Below are 17,977 nucleotides of genomic sequence, written 5' to 3'. Positions count from 1 at the left end.
AGATTCAGCTTTAAATACATTGTCAAATCCTGGAAATTATGCTGAAGAACAACAACATAAAAACACCCCACAATTTGCAAAGAACATCCAAGGGCTTTTGAAGTACTTTCCCTTTGGACTAGTTCTGTGGTCTTCAATTTTCCATTATTTGTGCGAAAAGCCAGGCTTGCTGCTATTGATCCGATGTGCTGAGGCATCCCTTCCCACAGCACCACGGCCGCTCCACAGGCTGCGGTCGCATGCAGCTGTGCGGGGAGAGGAGGGACCCAGCACTTCTGTTCATGCCACGTCCTCCGTAATGAAGATCAAGCACGGCCCAACAGAGGGGCCAGAAGGGTAGCATTCTTGGCTGAGAAACGTGCTTTTCAAAGAGTTACACAAACTGTTAGCTGCCCTCTAAAGGTCTGACAAACCCACAAAGTAAAGAAACTCTATTTTGGCTATAACTCGTCACCCACACCCTTGGGAAATGAAAACATGGGGGAGGGAGAAAGATGATGACAAGACACTGAGCAAAGGTTTCTTCTAGCTTCAGGACACTCCTCCCTGCAAGCACAATCCAAACTATCAGAACTTAATGGGCACCGAACTGCACTCTTGAGAAGTCATCAGCACTTTTTTGAAGCAGGTTATCCAGATATCCGTTGGGATATTTTTTAATTTTTGTAGCAACATGACAGAATAAAATCTGTCTCCTGAGTGTATGAGTAGCTGGAATCTCCTAATTCAAGATTTCTCTCCCAGACCACATCCTGGTTGCCTGGAAGTCAGAACGCCTTGGAATGACACAACAGCAGTGCAAAAGTTATCTTGAAATTATGAGTCACTTACTCTTCGTGCAGAGTGAACGCAGTTATTGAGTATGTGGTGTCAAGACCCCAGGCTCTCTGTTTAGAATGCTGAATGCTTTTCATGTTACAGTCGAACCCCAGAACATGAGTATACTAAGAAATAAAGTGAAGGCCTCATTGTTCCACAATGTCATCTCCATCTCAACAACGTGGAACACAAGGCTGAAAAAGCAGCAGCTCTTCCTCTACGACAGCTCATTGATTTTAACAGCCTTAGCACACTTTTTGCACATGGATAGCAGGAGTTTCTACAGATAAGTGTTTTCATTTTATTCTAAAATAACTGGGAGAAGACAGTATAAACCAAATCCCAGCCATGTTATTCCTAAATAACACGGAAACACAAACTGACAGAGCAGTGGGACCTTGGTGACAATTTCATTCAAACATAGCTCTGCTAATTACAACACATTTTGTAATAGGAAGAAGTCCTACAAAAAATCTGTCTTTAATTTGTCAGAAAAAAACACCCCAGGGCATTTCTCTCTCCTCTTCCTAAGCTGCTGAAAAGAATCTGCATTTTTTTCAGAGCAATAACAGCAGAAACAGGTAAGGACTCCATTATAATGTAGAATCATGATATCAGCTCAATATGCAATTAAATGTTTAAATTCCCCAATTAATAAAGAAAATACTCAGATTTTGGCTGCAGGAAAACACTGATTTTTTCCTCTTTTCTATTAATTCAGTATGAATGAATTATTACTGCTGCTTGCTTCCGAATGGCAGATTCCCTCTTGCACAAAAAAACACAAGTTAATGCAGGATGGCTTGCAATGGAAAAGGACTCAAAACAGATTTTCAGCTCTGAAAAATGAGACTTTAAGAGAAGCCACTAGGCACTGATAACAAACATAGGCATTTTCCCAGCACCATTTTGCAGGCAAATAAAATAAAGGAGGGGAGATGCAACTCCCTGGAGCTTCATTAACTCCCACCTGTTTTTTGAGAAAGCCCTGCTCTCCCAGCTGCCAGCCACACCCCCTGGAACCACGTCCTGCTTGGGAGGGACCCCAGCTTATGCCCCTGCACACCTGCCCCATGCCTCTGGATGTGCCCCACAGACAGGCTGTTATCTCCAGACACAGCAGGGATCCAAGACGCATGTCCTTCAGCCCATTTACAGCATCGCAGAATGTGAACCCTTGGTTACACCACTTAATCTCAAGCAGAAATAGAGAACAGCTAGACAGAAAACGAGATAGCAAAGTAACTCAAAGTGCAGCTCAGCATGTCCCACCCTTATTTAACTAAAGGAGGCTTAAGACAGGCACTAGCACACAGGATGCTCACTTGGTTGAATTACAACTTGTGTTCACGTTACAGCGTGTGTTAGCTAACAAAACCATCAGCCACAAAGCAGACAAGTCACAGACACATGCTGTAAGCCATATTTAACCTCGGGGTATAACACGACCTGTCTACTCTACAAGTTACAAAGATGTTAAGCCACTGTTGCAGACTTTAATGAAATTCCTATCTTAAGAGACAGCTCTCTTGGATGCTGGTCAGTGATGAGCTGAAGCTGTCAAGTCTGAGGATCAAATGTAACTCTGTGGTCATAGTCTAAGTAAACTCATCTATTTTTCTGTTGAAGTGTACGGAAGTCCCCCAGTGCTGTCCTGGCAGCAGAAGTCTGAGCTACCAAGCAGTCTGCTGCCTTCACAGGAGACCTAAGCTGAGATACAGCAAGTACTCACACCATTCTGGCACCTCTGGAGCTTCATTAGGCTACACACATTTCCACATTACTTTGCCAATGGATTTCTTTTTTCTTCTGCTTCCCTTTCTTGCTACTGAAGCCAAGAGGAACCATAAGGCATAACAACAGAAGAAGAAAAAACACTGAAAAAAAAAAACCCCACACAGAGAAAGCTTTTTCATTCTAACATAGAACAAATGCTTTTATTGCACTTTTAGAAAACCTGCATAGTCCTAACAAACAGGCTTACCCTCTCCTCTTACTTAGAGCATCTGGTTTAAACAATTGCCAGAGTCCAAACACAATTACAGGCTGCTCATGAAAGGAAATCCAAATGGGCTTGCTTTTTTTTTTTAAGGAAAGTTAATTAAAAAATTTAAAAAAATAAAAAGAGAGCTGATTCTAACCTTTACAGTTATCATCACTAATCCAGCACTGAAAATCCACCAGTGGTGAGAAGGAAGTTCACTTTCCAATCCAAGAGGGGAATATGCTTCAGGGGTTTTATGTCCTTTAACCAGTCAGCTATCACTGTAGCACAAGTGTGGTGGAGGCAATCTTTACAGTTCTGTCCTTTCTCTTGTCACTGACGTTATTTGCTTTCGACTTTCTCAGAGGAAGAATCCTGCATATTTTCTTTTGCCAGTTAAAATACAAAAGGCAAATGCCTGTTTGACTTAACTAAAATATGCAGTTGCATGCACGACTGACCACATGATAGAGAGTGAGTGCCATTGTTCCTCTCAGCTTCCTAATCACACAATTCAGACTTCTGCTAGCAGAAGCTTGGCAAGATCTGAATATATAATGTCTTGCAGCTAATAATTTAGGAAGATGTAAATGTGTCTGACAGATTGAGAGCTAATAGTTTTGCTCACTAGATGAGCCAATCTCTTCCTCTGCTATTGTCACAATCCCAGTGATATGTGCCTGCTGGACAGTGTAGAAAATTGCCAAAACAAAACAAAAAACAACTCCTCATTTGGTCTTGGGAATATAAAGCAGATGGAATTGTCAGGTACCTGTTGGATCATATTAGTAACAGTGGTTCATGTCCTTTGCATTCTTACTTAACATATTATCTCAAAAGTGCAATACTGCTTTTTATTCATTCATATTTACATAGAACACAGGTCTGAATATGAATCACCTATTCTCTTCCCTCTCCCTTTTAAATACTGCCTGATGGGAGGACGCTGTGAAGGTGGGTGGTTTATAATACGCCATATCAGGGTGGAAAGTCTGCCATCTATTTTACAGTCACAGTTGAGGCGCCGTGAATGGACTCCATCACGGCTGCAAAGCGGCTGCAGAGGTCGTACGGGGAGTTGGGCCGGATCTTCGGGGGCTCTTTCAGCACAATGACCTCCGCAGAGCAGTCGAGCAGCCTGGGAAGCAATTCGCCCAGCTTCATCTGCAGGTTTGCTGTCAAGGGGGAAGAGGATGAACTAGTCAATGGGACTGAAACAGTAAAAGACCAGACAGCAGAGGGTTTGAGGGCTCCAAGCTAAGAAACTATGATGCCTTTCTGAGGACGATCATCCAAACCTGAGAAATGCCCACACCTTGAACACAGGGATGAGCAGCATCTGCTGACGCACTAGAGTCATTGCATCAGATGCTAGCCTGGATCTCACTCAGCACTTAAGTCCTGTCTCTTTGTATGGAGTCTACGCTGGGCTCCATAAAGAGGAAAGCTCCACTGACACCTGGCTGTCTTGGGGCAGAACCAGATGCTACCAGGGTATCAGGTTTTCTCAGTTCAAGATGCTGTACTTGCTGATAAGTCAGAAATAACTACATGTTTCAAGGCGACTCTCAAACATTGGCTTTATACTGGAATGAACCAGAGCATTTTACAGCCTTTACCATCTCAGAGCTTCACAGGACAACCCACAGAAAAGACATTTTTCAGTTCACGGTAAATGACTGACCATATGAATGAGCTGACCACACGAACACCAGCATCAGCCTGCGTATTAAAGGACAGGCTCTTTCAGATGATGAAAACCATCAGGACAGTGGTGACATTTGAACTACCTCACATGATCCAGGCAGGAGGTGCAAGCAGCCTACTTTTGTTTCTTCGCAACCTTTTGTTTAAGTAAAAGCTGTTACAACAAGCCCAAGAATGGGAAACTTGCCTATTATCACACATTGATACAAATTTATTCTTTACAACAGTATTTTGAGAATAAATCTGCATGTCTTTGCCTTATTTTCCTATGGCAAATTTACCCTTTCCTAATGATAGAAAAAACTTGCAGTGACTCCCCAAACCTTCATATATAGATAAAGGGGGTTGAAACCAACATCCCTTAAGAAAAATAATATGGGGGGGGAGCCACAGAAGCCTAACTTCAGACTGCAGAAGAAAACACAGTACAAGGACAGCCATCCAGGACCAAAATTCAGCTACAACACAACAATCCTCTTTTAGTAGTGAAAAGTTCCTCTGTATTTGCTCCCCATACAGCCTGGGCAATTAAGCCTGAAGCATTCACATGCTATCTGTAGAAAACCCTCAACTCAGTAAGAGGAAACAAAACCAAAACCCATCTAGACAATGCTAAATCATTATTTTCAGATTAGTTTTTCACACTTAAATGAACAGGAATCCTTTTTCTGCAGCTTTAGTGAAAAAATAAAGATTAAATTCTTCTATAGCATAATTCAATTGATGATACAAATACATTTATCCTCTCACAACCTCCATCAGAAATACCCAACTTGCTACTATGCTAATGCTGTTTTAAATGGCCCTTCAATTCCTTTCTAATTAAGACCTAGACACTGCCCTGACCACAAACAGTGTGAAAAAGGTAATGCGGGCAGTCATTCCCTACCATCCATGTCTTCTTGTCCCAAATAGGAGCACCAGCGGTTTCTCATGACCTCAATGGCATCCAGATCTTCTTGGCAGATGTCACAGGTGCTCATGAGGTGCATGCAGGGGATGATCAGCTCATTCAGGATACTAATGCCCTCTGCCACACGAGCTTCTTCACAACTTACAAACAGAGATGCTGCCACCTCATTCAACTTCTAGGAGAGGAGGGAGAATCAGAAGACGACTTTTAAAAAGCAAGCATAGACTTAAGATAATCAACATGCTGTTAGGAAAGGCACACAGCTCAGTTCCTTTCACTGGACAGCTGTGCAGAAACATAAAGACTAACAGAACCAGGTGTTAGGTTCTGATGGAACAGCAACCTTTAATCAAAGGAATCACACTACAGAAAACAAAAAATGTATGTGTTTATATACATATATGCAATTTGTTATATATGCATATAGCATAAATATAGCTTATTTACAATTCTGATTTTAATATTTACCTTTAACAAGATTCCTCAAAAATCACATCAAACCTTCTTTCATTGAATTATTCTAGATTTCCATGCTACTGATGGTACTCAATAAGGGGCAGAAGCCACGGTAACGGGTGTAAGACAGAGTCACACTGGTCTTGGAAACCACAGAGCACAAACTAACAACAAATCTAATTTTTATACTGTTTTTTCCTTCCCACTGAAAAGGGCATCACCTTTTGTTCAGAGAAAGGAAGCCATCAGCATCAGAAATAGTGTGGGGGAAGGAAGCTAATGGACAAAACCCAATACAACTACTGCTTTTTTGAAAAGCACTGACTTAAAACCCAATAGTAAGTTCAGCAGTACTGGAACGTCCCCTGGAAAAAGCAGCATGTTAATGAGATGTGCTTCTAGAAGGGGATATGGTCCAATCTGATTCTTTGGGCAACGTGTGCTGAGCAGTAAGTGAACTGCATCACAGAACAAAAAGAGCTGATGTTAACCAGGCTGCTTGTACCATTCCACAACCCTCCCCAAATGAGTTGAGCGCACTTCATTACGCACCAGGAGACACTTTCTTCTGTACAAGGCAATCAGCGATTCATTCACTCCTCTGTTGGTTCCTTTCATCAGCAGAGTGGTGTTACTTTGGTAGGCATAGACCAGGTAGGTCAGGGACTCCTGGTACCTAGGAGAAGAGTGTCAGCTGTCCAGCCCACAACGTCTGTCGCTGTCACAAGCTACAGTGTGGTCAATCATGTCAACTTGGGAAATATTTTTCATTTAGCCTCAACAGTAACTAACATCAGACCCAACAGAAAAACTAAAATTTCCTTGCCAAAGCATAAACAAACAGATGCTCTATGCCAAATTAAGTAATGTTCCCTTTTGCCTTGTGTGCCAAATGAGTACCTTATGAATAGCCCTTTAAAGTTTGCGTATAAGTTGGCGAGACCACGAATGCCAACATCTTCTGCACTGCTTCAGGAACTTTGCACTTTGGGAGAACACTCAAAGAAATGCAAAGGATAGTATTTTCAGGTCATTTATGTATTTCTACCTTATAAAAACCCCTCTGAGAAAACAGAACAACTGCTGGATCAAAATTCTTGAAGAGCTGATAGAGAGATGTAGTTTCAGAGAATCTCTAACATACTCTTGCCTGGCCTCTTGTTCGTTTGCCCACCTGAACTTGGCAGCTCATCACTGCCAGCCACCTCAGAAATCTGCTTCCATCCATGAGTAATTCTAGAAGCTATTAATTTTTTTTCCTGGATTGGAAAAAATTGCTTTTCAAAATACAAACCTTTCATAAAACAGCAGTCTTTCTCCATACTGTGATAATTATGCAACTAAAACATTAGGGAGAAAAAGAAGGCCCTTTAAAAAATCTTAAGAGTCTGAAGAACTCCAAAATGTGTTTAAACCAAGTATAATGCCAGTTCAAGACACTTAAATTTTAGTACAGGAGTCCAAAGGGCAGAAAAAGTGATGGCAATCATTTCTGCAAACACATCTCTGGAAATAAGAACATACAGCTCCACTGAGAGAAAGATTAGAGGACACTAAAGAACCTAGATAATACCTCAGCATCATATTTAAATTGATAACCAAGGTTGGCTCTGCATTCAAGAAAGGGCTACTAGCAAGCCAGAAAAAGTATATTCAAACACACAATTAAAGTAAACTTACTTTCTGTTCTGATACAGCTCCAACCCTGTAAGCAGGTAAACAGATACCTTGCGAAAAAGGCTGTAGTCTTCATGCCATCTCTGTTGAGGAAGAGCAAGAAAGCAGAGTATCAGCTCCACCTGTAACATGCACACCCAAATTTTACATTCCTTCACAACTCAAAAGTATAGCAGATTTTACCCTTCAAAGAGATTAACATTCTCTTAAAAGCCATATATTCAACAAAATGATTTAGTCAACTGCATAAACATTCCTTAAAGCTCAGGAAATTTCCAGTGTATTCATTCTCCCTCATAGCTTCTGAGGATACAAACTTCAGATGAAACCATTCAGGGCTGTTACCTACAGGCATGCCAACTACTGCTCTATGTGCTTACACTGTTCTGTACCACATCCTCAGTTTCCCACATGCTGCTTTGGACAGCATGAGTTCTGACAGTGTGAAGGATCAAAGGTGGCATTTCAGTCCCTTACCTTATACTCCTCCATATCGACCTCGTCAGGACCAATTTCTCTCAGCTTAGCTCGTGCTACCTTCATAATGCTAATTGACCTGCTCCGTATAAGCAGAGATGAGAAAATCAGAAGAATGGCCCCAGCTGCTTCCAGATGAGAAAAACATCTTGGAATCCACAGCACAAACCTTTCATCATAGCTGAGGTTTTTATCTGCAAACTGTTCGAGAAGGGTCCGTTCCACAACCTGTTGGGGAGCATTGTTTTGCAGGAAGTAAACGAGCACATGTTGCAACCGGGCATCGTTCTGAGGGGTAGGGGTCTCTTTGGAAAGGAGATAGAGCCTGGAGTATTCCTCATGGAATGCCTGCCAATGAAACAGATGTACTGAAACGTCCACACTTCTGACAGCCTGAATTCTACAGGAGCTGATACAGTGCTTAAATGTGTCCTGCAATGATGGGATTCTCATGGGAGATAACTAGCCTCTGCTGCTTAGTTATGTTCTTTGGTGAATAGAAGCCCAAAAGCATCTGGAGCTACAAATTAAAGAAAAAAAGGGATTGTATACCATGGCAAAGCACATGCATCAGACATGCGATTTTCCAAAGCACAAAGGTGTTTAAATGCTTCTAAACACTTTTCAGAGAGGGTGAGACATATAACTTCCTCAAACAGTTTTGGTAAGCCTCTTGTGAGTGCCGGGGTTGTCAAAATCAAGTCTAATCCTCTTGCATCTGTATTATCTGCATTAAGATGCAAGAGTATCTTGTGATATATATTCTTGTAGATAAGTAACACAGGTGATTTCTCCCTTTCCACCTTTTGTCATTAAATCTATCTGCCTCTAAAACCTAACACCAGCTTCAACATTCAGCAGTTTACATTCTTTCAAATCCCTCTAATTCATGCATTAATTTCTTGAAGACATTTTACAAGAGAGGTTATAATAAGTATGCATTTTCAGGACCAAAAAAAATTCACGAGTGCTGGTTTATTTCCTGACAATTGCATCAAGGACATGCAACAGATTTTAAAAGGCAAAGGAAGTCTATTTAAAAAAAAAAAAAAAAAGAGAGAATTACCAATAACCTCAAAGAATACAAAGAATAAGCAGTATAAACAGAGAAAAGTAAAATCTGCTGTTTCTTCAAGCTCTAAAAATTGTTTGGAACAAGGACATTATGCAAACACAAACAGAAAAGCCACTAGTTAGAAGAAAAAAAAAGCACAAATCTTTCCTTTCACTTTCTTGATATGTCTTTATATGCAACAGATTCTTTGTTCTGTGAAAACTGATTTCCATACTGCTCAATTTAGCAAACAAATAGGATACCTTAACAAGCCCTGCTTCAGACCCATCTCGATCAAAGGTCTGGCGGGCTTTTGCAATAGCCAGGATGACACCTTGCATGGCTGGACTCAGCATCACCTACCATGAAAGCGGGAAAACAAACACAAACAACGACAAGGAAAACGGTAACAGACAGGAAAAGAATAAGAGGCATGGTGAAGAAAGGAAAAACTTTCAAAAGATAAAGTTTAAAGGAAATCATATGAATACAGGCGGAATAAGCCAGAGCTGCTACTTGCTTATATACTACTTACTCCACCTATCACATGCACTTTACATGCAGATTTTTTAAGCACTTAAATCAGAAGGCTTGTCGCTCCAAGGCTTGAATATATAAATTCAGCAAGTGAGAACATAAAGCATGCTAACCCTAACCCCTCTATGTCCCACTCAATTTTCTTAAGCAATACAAGAAAGAAGACAGCGGTGCCTGTGGCAGAGCATTTCATTGTGCTAACTTCATACAAGCATGTATTAAGCATATTCAACTAACTCAACTGGACTTGTGGAAAAGTCAACTTCTAGAATGTTGTTCAAGTATGTATGAACGAGGTTAAACAGATCCAAAAAAAAAAATCAGTGGCTAGGATCCTCTAAGTTACACTACTAGAACTCAATTTCTTTGATAAACGGGACAAAACTCTGAAGACAGTAAAGGGGCTTGTAAATAAACTAATACATCTAGGGCCAAGTTTGATATAGTTACGCCAGAAAGACCACCCACAGGGACACTGAGCAGATCTAATAATTGAGTGCTTCTTACAGAGCTGCTTCTCTGATGGCATTTAGAAAAGAAGCTACTAAACAATTTTGTCTGGCCACCAAATTTTATTTCTGCAGGGGGAAAAGTTTACTCTGAAAACAGTACTGTTTCTGTGACAGAGGTCTGTCATACCCGGTCTTAGAAAGCTCAAAGCCAACCGACAATGAAGTTATAAGGTTAGTGATGGACAGTAATTAAAGTCTGCACTGGGAGCTGTACCTCCTCATTATATCCATCTGCATCAGATCTAACAGAAATCTTCCCCACACTGGGGATTTCCACTTCAGAGACCTGTGAGCTAGTTTGGGCAGCAGACTCTGTTTCTTTAGCATCTTGTGGTTGTTCTGCCTGAACTGTAAAGGTTGTTTCTCCCAGGTGGGCCTTCATTGGTTCTACCTCCTTTGGCTGTGGCCAAGAAGAAAAAGAAAAAGAATAAGAAAAACAAAAGCAAAATACAGGAGAGAGGAGGGGACTGAATTAAATGTGGTACATCTACGTAATTACACAGAAACAGAAAAAGCAAATGTTTATTAAGAATAATACAAAGACAACAACAGGTTGCTCTCTGGGCCAGGGCTCAGTCCTTACCTCGCAGAGAGCTGCCTCAACACCATTCTTTTCATAGGCATTGGCTGTGTTTGCAATGGCCTTGGCAGTCTGATCCTTTGCAATCATGGCATGCTCGGAAGACAGAGAACGCACACTCTGCTCACAGACTGAAGACTGATCTGTCAGGACAGCGATGTGGCATTAGCAAGCATGAACTGCAGGACACAAACTCAAATGCACAGAGGGTAAAAGGTGAAAACCAGTGCATGAGATCAAAGCAGCCCTCTTTCAAATTTACCAGGCACACATACCAACTTCTTTAATTGTGAATGGCATCCAAAATCATTCACATTAGAAATTATCAGCCACCTTCATTTTGTCAAAAACTTGGTTATGCAGCACTAAAGATGTAACACTCTACTAAAAGCGCACATTCTCAGGAATTATGGCCCAACATAATACAATGGCTTTATTAACATCTTAATCTGCTGCACCACCAGACAACATGATACAAGACACCAATTTAGTAATTTATTCAAGTCTGGAGTGAGCTTGTTACTCAGTTTCATCAAAATACAATATTGTAATGAATGTTTGCTCTCCATTTACGTCTTCTTTGCCTCTCTTGTTCTAAAAATGCTTTGTAGCACTTCTGTGCATGATTAAACAGCTGCTACATTCATCCCAGAGGTGAATGTATTTCATCATGAGCTTGTGTATAGAAGCCTCATGAAACCTTTTCAGTGGGTATGGCACACACTGTCAGGGATTGCTAAGTAACACTTTCCCACTCAAGAGAATAGCGCTTGGATATTTTCTACTCAACATTTGTATAAAAAAATATCTGGAAGTGCAATGAGATTAGCTCATTATGATTAAATGAATAGAAAATGCCATTTCTGTTGACAAGCCTGGAAGGACAAATGTACTAAAATTGTAGAATAGCTTTTTGTATTGCCAGGACATAGTCCCCAAACCAGCTGCCTTTGCTAATTCATTAACTGTTCCTTCAAGATACCTAGAAATTTACATAAGGCTCCAAAACGGTGGTCTTTATGACCAACTGATTGTTATTAGTTTCAATAAAGTTCACAAAACCAGATGTGGTATCACCTAGTCCTGATTCAGAAGAGAGGTCCTGTGATTCAGAAGCAGCTGATGGCTCCATCTGAGGAATCTTGCAAGATTGCTCTTCCTCCCACTCCTCTGCCTCCTGCTCAAGTCGCCAATTGTCTTCTTGAATGTAGTGTCTCAGTTCGGGGGGCAAGGCTTCAACCTCCTTCTGAAACTGTCCAACCTCTGAGCCATCATCATCATCTGGAACAAACGCATGAATTGCATATAATGAAATACATAGCAGCACAACACCACCTTTAGAGACTAAACAAACATGGAATATTATGGATACCCACAATCAAATTGGCTGAGGAATGGAAATGGAAAAACATACTTTCTACTAGCTTTATAATCTGATTCATAAAAAGTGCAAAAATAAAGACAAATCTACAGTTATCTGAAACAAAAAGTAGTTTTTTCTCTACCTCTGAACAGCATTTATCACAGAAAAATTCCAGAAACAGCAACTACTGATGCAGTAGGTCAAAAATACATCTGTAGTCAAGGGCTACCACTGTACAGAGAACTGTATTTAAACTGCCCACAGTGGAACAGTCACAATCAAGCTTAACACATCGTATCTACAATATCACATAACATATAGAGGTTGGAAACCACATGGACTTGAAAGCATGAGTTTCATGCTGGTACTTACCAGCACCTTTTATACCTACTTCAGTATTAAGTTTTGAAATACCACAAAAACCAAGAAATACCAGCTTTTGACAAGTCTTAAAATGATCAAAACCACATGATGAAATCTCTGGTATAAAGTTTTTTTTCTTATGGACACACTGTAAAAGCAAAACATTTTTAAAAACAACAGAAATTGCATTAAATAGGGAAAAAAAACAAAATAAATCATGGGCTCATTACAGAAATGGACCTGTCACAGGAAGACAAAGAACAACTTCTAGATTCTCATCAGCAATATTTAGCAATGAACAGAATGACAGTTCTCTATTGTTTGCTTCTATTTATTGCATCAAAATGTACCATGCATGAAATTATTAGGTTCTTCTACAGCTGTTGGCCATGTATAGTGCCACGTGTACAATAATTTATCCACATAACTATTTATACATTGGCACTGCAAACAAACTTGCAAGACTAAGCAACTGTTACCAATAACTCATGTAATAGGGAAGGCTGTATAACAAAAGACTACTGTGTAGGTTCAACATAATACATAAAAAATACACAAAAGTCTAAATATGCAACTCCAGTACCTGCAACAAAGCGGGACACCTTATCACTTATGTACATCAGGCAGTAGGCACTAGCATTCTTCGAGCCACCAAATGAATCCCTCTCCAATTCTTCCCATGATGATTCTGTCACTGAGATGTCATTGTATTTGAGCCATCTTTTTCGAGGCTGGTCATATATGTAGGCCCAGTAGTGACCAGCATTTGCTTGCCCTTCATGTACCAAGACTGCATGCAAACGATAGGGAACCTGCAAGTTCGAACAGAGTTCTCAGACTTACTTCTGGTAAAGGAAGTGGTCTGATCTCTGTAAAGAAGTTATAAAATACATTCACAGATGTTGCCTTGTACAAGACAATTCATACATTAAATTTACTGCTGTGTGAGAATTGACTTTTAAGGGAAAAACAACTTATTTTTTTTAAGCAAATCCTTTCTCCTCTTCATCATAACACTGGGATTTTTTTAAAATACAACAAAGTGGATAACCTGAACTGACAACGATGAACAAAAAACAGTATTAGCATCATCAGTTTAATATTTACCTAACAAAGCTGCATTTTTTACCTGTTGGAGGAGAGGGTCACAGTACATTTGCTCAATGGATAGGTTAACTCTGGTAATAGACTCCTTCAGATCTGCCAAGAACATCACGAATGAGAAAAATACATAAAAAGTAATGACTACCCAGGCTATTCTGGCCCTCTTCACTTTCAAAAAGTTTGAAGCCAGGCAATAATGATCAAATAAACTTAACAGAGTTGAAACTTGTACAAGGTTATTTGATGGTAGGTCCAAGCTCAGTGGATATACCATGTACCTCAAAACATATGGCGGAGTATTTTTAGATGAGGAGGAACACCATAGGGCATAGCTCAGGACGTATCCAGTTGAAGCAACAGAGAGGAAATCAGGATGGCGATCAACACAAAAATCACAACAAACATTTAGGGCCAACCTTGCACATCTTGTTCAATCTCATTTCTCCATCTCTGTAGACATGTCCTAACAAGGTTCATCTCTTCCTCAGAAACCACATGAGGAGCTGGCCGTTCAGATATTTCTGCTGTTGAACCAGAAGGCTGGAGTGGCACATTCATTTTTTTCTGCGGCGAGGAATTTGCCAAAAAGACAGCTGCATCTTCAGACTTAGTATCCTTTCTTTCTAGTACGCTGCAAAACAAAATCCCATAGTAATAGGCAGATTATTAAATCCTTCTCAATTTTTTATAAAAGAAAACAGGTTAAACAAAAATTACCTAAGAGCCAGAGCAGATATTTTTATTTTAGGATGGTACAACACAAAGAAAATAAATTAATGGAAATGCAATTCTTCCTTAACAGACCAAATTAAATTATAGGCCAGGACAAATAAAAGCTAAAATTCTTACAGAACTGGAGGAACACAGTGAGGAATAGATCCACAATGAATAATTCCAAAAATTCCATCCCTTACTAGGAAATTAATTTATTTACGTAGCATGGAGTGGAGGCCAACCAAATTGGGCAGGTTTGTAATTATCCAATATTGCAGTAATTTAACAGTGATAAAAAAATAGTAACCTAACCAAAAAGAGCATATCATTTAACTTGGAATTACTGTTTATGGAATATGGCAATGCTGTTGTAAAAGGAAACAAACAAACAAAAAACCCAACAGAATAACGAACAAAAAAACCAAACACCAAAAAACACACACACCAAAAAAAACAACCAACCAAAAACAAAAACAACCAACCCCCCAAAAAACACAGATTAGCTGCAGTATTATACGTAGACAAACAGAACCAGATCAGGAATAAAGTAGCCACTGACTACTTGCACTTGTACAGGCCATCATGCTCACAAGAGCCCACATACATAATTCACTTTTAGAATGAAAACCAGCAGCATTTAGTTGAAATGTAATGTGTTCTAAAAATGTTTTCTATTTCTATCTACTAACTTGTTTGGCTGTGAAAGCATGTCCAAAATGCATGATCCAGCTTGGGACTGCAGGACAGTTGTCTCAGAGTCCTGAGATGAAGACACACACACAGGAGACACAGGTACAGCAGACTTTGTAGTGATGAATTCAAGGACATACTGGAGCATGTCAGGTAGTGGAAAGCGAGCTGGGCCAGAGCCATATTTCATGTACCTACAATAAAAAAGCAAAACATTCCATTAATGAAGGAACATGACTGGTTAAACTTAAGAACAACAAATAAGCTACTACATACTAGTTTATGACACAACATATTTAAAGAGAGCTGACATAGAATATTTCTTTTTATTTTTAATTGTTTTGAACACAGAAATCGTATCTCAATCTTAGGACACACTTCTTTGTTGAACATTCACAAAGCTGCAAAGCTCAAAGTAATTTTGAACTCTCATTATGACAGCATACACAAACCTGGATTAAAAAAAAAAAAAGACCTTGCCCTGCCACAATTTCCTTTTCAGAATCTGAAAAATGTGTAGGGCCTAGGCGCACACACTTGTTCCTCAAATGCATCCAGCTCTTCCGTTCCTCAGAAAGCCATGCAGCTACAAGAATAGCCCTCCGCTATCCCTTTCAGTGTTCAGATCATGTTTCCACTATTGAGAAGTGTGCCCCTGCCCAGGCACCATACAGATTCTATCTGCTGATAGCTGCTGCTGATGTTCCCTCTCTAAAGGCTGGCCATTTCCAAAGCCTAGACTGAGTTTAGGGCTGGTTTAGCAGTAACACCAGAGCACCTCTTACCGGAGCAGCAGCTCTCCACATCTGTGACAGTGTGTGACATGGTTGTTTAGGGATACGTCTGTGGGTTGTCCCAGCTGCCTCCCCTCCCAGCACCTTCCTCACCCCCAGCTTGCATGCCTGGGGGGAGAGCAGTGGGAAGCAGAGGAAGCCTTGACACTGCAATAGCCAAAACACGGGTGTGTTATCAGCTCTGCTGCAGTCAGAGATCCAAAACACAGCACAGGCTGCTAAGAAGAAAACCAACTCCATCCCAGCCAGACTCAATACAATGCCACACATGGACCTAAATATGAACCACTCGCACAATGCCTGCCAGAGCCTATGCCGAACACAAACAATTCCAAGGTTACTACAGTGCAGGACAAGCATTTGCCTTCCACCTGTTCACAGAATTGTCATAATCAAATACAAAAGAAATTTAAGCAAGTTTAATGCTGGTTAAAAAGACTTTTAGACAAAGCACCTGGAAAATAAAGCCTTCTGTTTGCCCACAAACCAGATCTTTGCTACTGATTTTTGCCACTAAATAAATAATGCCAAACGCTAAGCTGTAAAGAACATCTAATGCAGCACATAATGTAGTTTCTTTTTAAAGGTATAAATAGACTTCCTCAAGGAAACATCTAAATATAGTTGACAGTTCCAACTGTAGTATTTAAAAAATTTGCTCATGTAACAGTATCATTAATCTGCAGAAACCATCAACAAATCCAAGCTTTTCTTATAAAAACATATGTCCACACTACAGGCTTCTCAGAACACAGTTGTTTCTCCTTCCTATATGTTTTCTCTTCGAATGCTTGTTTGAAAGGAAGCATTTACAAAACTTCCACGTGGTACAAAAATAAAGCTAGCTGACTACTTACCTTTCCAGTTTCTGTTGCAGAAGCATCATTCTCTCCTTTAATTTCTTCATTTCTTCTCTCTTCATCTGAATAAGCTCTTTGCTGCAGTAAAGGTACCTAGACAGACAGAGGGCCCAACCATGTGAAATGTATTTACTTCTCAGACCCAGTCTTTCACAAATATCTTAGAATCCTTCCTTGCTCACCAATACAACCTTTTAAATTTATTTAATTAAAATAAAGCAATAGATTTAAACATACCATACAACAGAATATCTCACCTGTCCATATAAATAGTCTGAGGAAATTCTAGCTTGGTGTGAATTTTTTCTGGCTGTCCCAGTGACTGATTGAACTCAAATCGGGAGAGTTCAAAGGTCAATACTGGTGGAAGCTTTGTAAACCAGCGCTGTAACAAAAGCAGAAATGCCCCCAGGGGGACTTGTTTTAAGATGACTGCCAAACAGCACATTTTAAACTGATCCTAAATATCTATCTGTCTTTAAATTCTTAATGTATATTGTGTTTATGGAGTGACTAGTCAGAAAATCAAATTTTATGAGATTAAATTTCTTTCACTTCCATTTTACATTTTTACCACGAAGCAGCCTCATAATAACTTTCAGAAGGCTAATTTTCATTGCCTGACACATTCCAGCTTGGTAGCTAATTAACTGGTCTAGCACTGAACTTCAGAAAATTACCAGACACCACACAAACTCTGGATGTCAGCTACAACCCTCCACAGCAGTTATTTGCCAACGCAGACCACATGCAATGATGAATAACAAAACAGAAGTCCTTAAGCAGTGTGTTATTCCTTATCCTCTCTGTGTCTGTCTTAGAACTATTCAATTCGGGAGATTCAGACAAGAAACCCACTTTCTATATATATATAACAACTGTTTCAAAGAGCCATGCTGAAAGAAAAATTCTCAGTTGAATTTATACTTCCTCTGCCTTACTGGGTTCACAAATATTTCAAGCATCCACTTCCCATTTACTTCACCTACCTTAGCATGGCACCAAACAGACAACACTGTTGGACTCATGATGAACACACTAAGGTCATTTTCCTTTGCATGATTCACGTCAGATGTCCTGCCACAATAAATCTGCCCCACACCGAAGTGGAACAGCAAATTTTATATCTAAAAGAATCACCTTCATTGTAAATATATAAGTAATTTTAAACACTTTGGAAGGAAATGGCCAGTTAGCAGAGCTTTTTTAGAAGAAGCCCAATCTTCAGAACAAGAGAACCCAAAGACGGAAAAGGAAAGATTTACACACCTATTACCTAGGGGAAACGTAATTCTAATTAATCCTCGTGATCCTTTAAGCTTCAGTGCGCTCACCTAAGTTCTCCAAAGACAAAATGCACTCTATTCTGTATG

The 17,977-nt window shown here is 39.9% G+C and overlaps 1 protein-coding gene across 5 annotated transcripts in view; it reads right to left on the bottom strand.

Annotated features, from left to right (window-relative positions):
• Positions 1–1,151: 1,151 nt before the first annotated feature.
• The window catches only part of USP28 (ubiquitin specific peptidase 28), a 31,920-nt gene continuing 15,094 nt past the window's right edge, over positions 1,152–17,977 (bottom strand). The window contains exons 11-26 of one of the 5 annotated variants that reach the window (XM_035555686.2): positions 16,862–16,989; positions 16,602–16,697; positions 14,950–15,144; positions 13,963–14,177; positions 13,572–13,642; positions 13,026–13,254; positions 11,794–11,997; positions 10,720–10,859; positions 10,351–10,536; positions 9,351–9,446; positions 8,203–8,381; positions 8,034–8,112; positions 7,560–7,639; positions 6,432–6,555; positions 5,400–5,598; positions 1,152–3,978 (exon numbers count right to left, since the gene is read on the bottom strand). In XM_035555686.2, coding sequence (XP_035411579.1) covers positions 3,803–3,978; positions 5,400–5,598; positions 6,432–6,555; positions 7,560–7,639; positions 8,034–8,112; positions 8,203–8,381; positions 9,351–9,446; positions 10,351–10,536; positions 10,720–10,859; positions 11,794–11,997; positions 13,026–13,254; positions 13,572–13,642; positions 13,963–14,177; positions 14,950–15,144; positions 16,602–16,697; positions 16,862–16,989 — 2,397 coding nt within the window. In that variant the 3' untranslated portion in view covers positions 1,152–3,802. Of the gene's footprint in view, positions 3,979–5,399; positions 5,599–6,431; positions 6,556–7,559; positions 7,640–8,033; positions 8,382–9,350; positions 9,447–10,350; positions 10,537–10,719; positions 10,860–11,793; positions 11,998–13,025; positions 13,255–13,571; positions 13,643–13,962; positions 14,178–14,949; positions 15,145–16,601; positions 16,698–16,861; positions 16,990–17,977 lie in introns of all 5 variants that reach the window. The other 4 variants (XM_035555687.2, XM_035555688.2, XM_035555690.2 and 1 more) reach the window with 4 other exon arrangements.

This window comes from Cygnus atratus, chromosome 22 (assembly GCF_013377495.2).
Source record: "Cygnus atratus isolate AKBS03 ecotype Queensland, Australia chromosome 22, CAtr_DNAZoo_HiC_assembly, whole genome shotgun sequence".
Taxonomy (NCBI): Eukaryota; Metazoa; Chordata; class Aves; order Anseriformes; family Anatidae; genus Cygnus; species Cygnus atratus.
The sequence above is the reverse complement of the archived record's forward strand: the minus strand, read 5'-3'. Positions and strand labels throughout refer to the sequence as shown.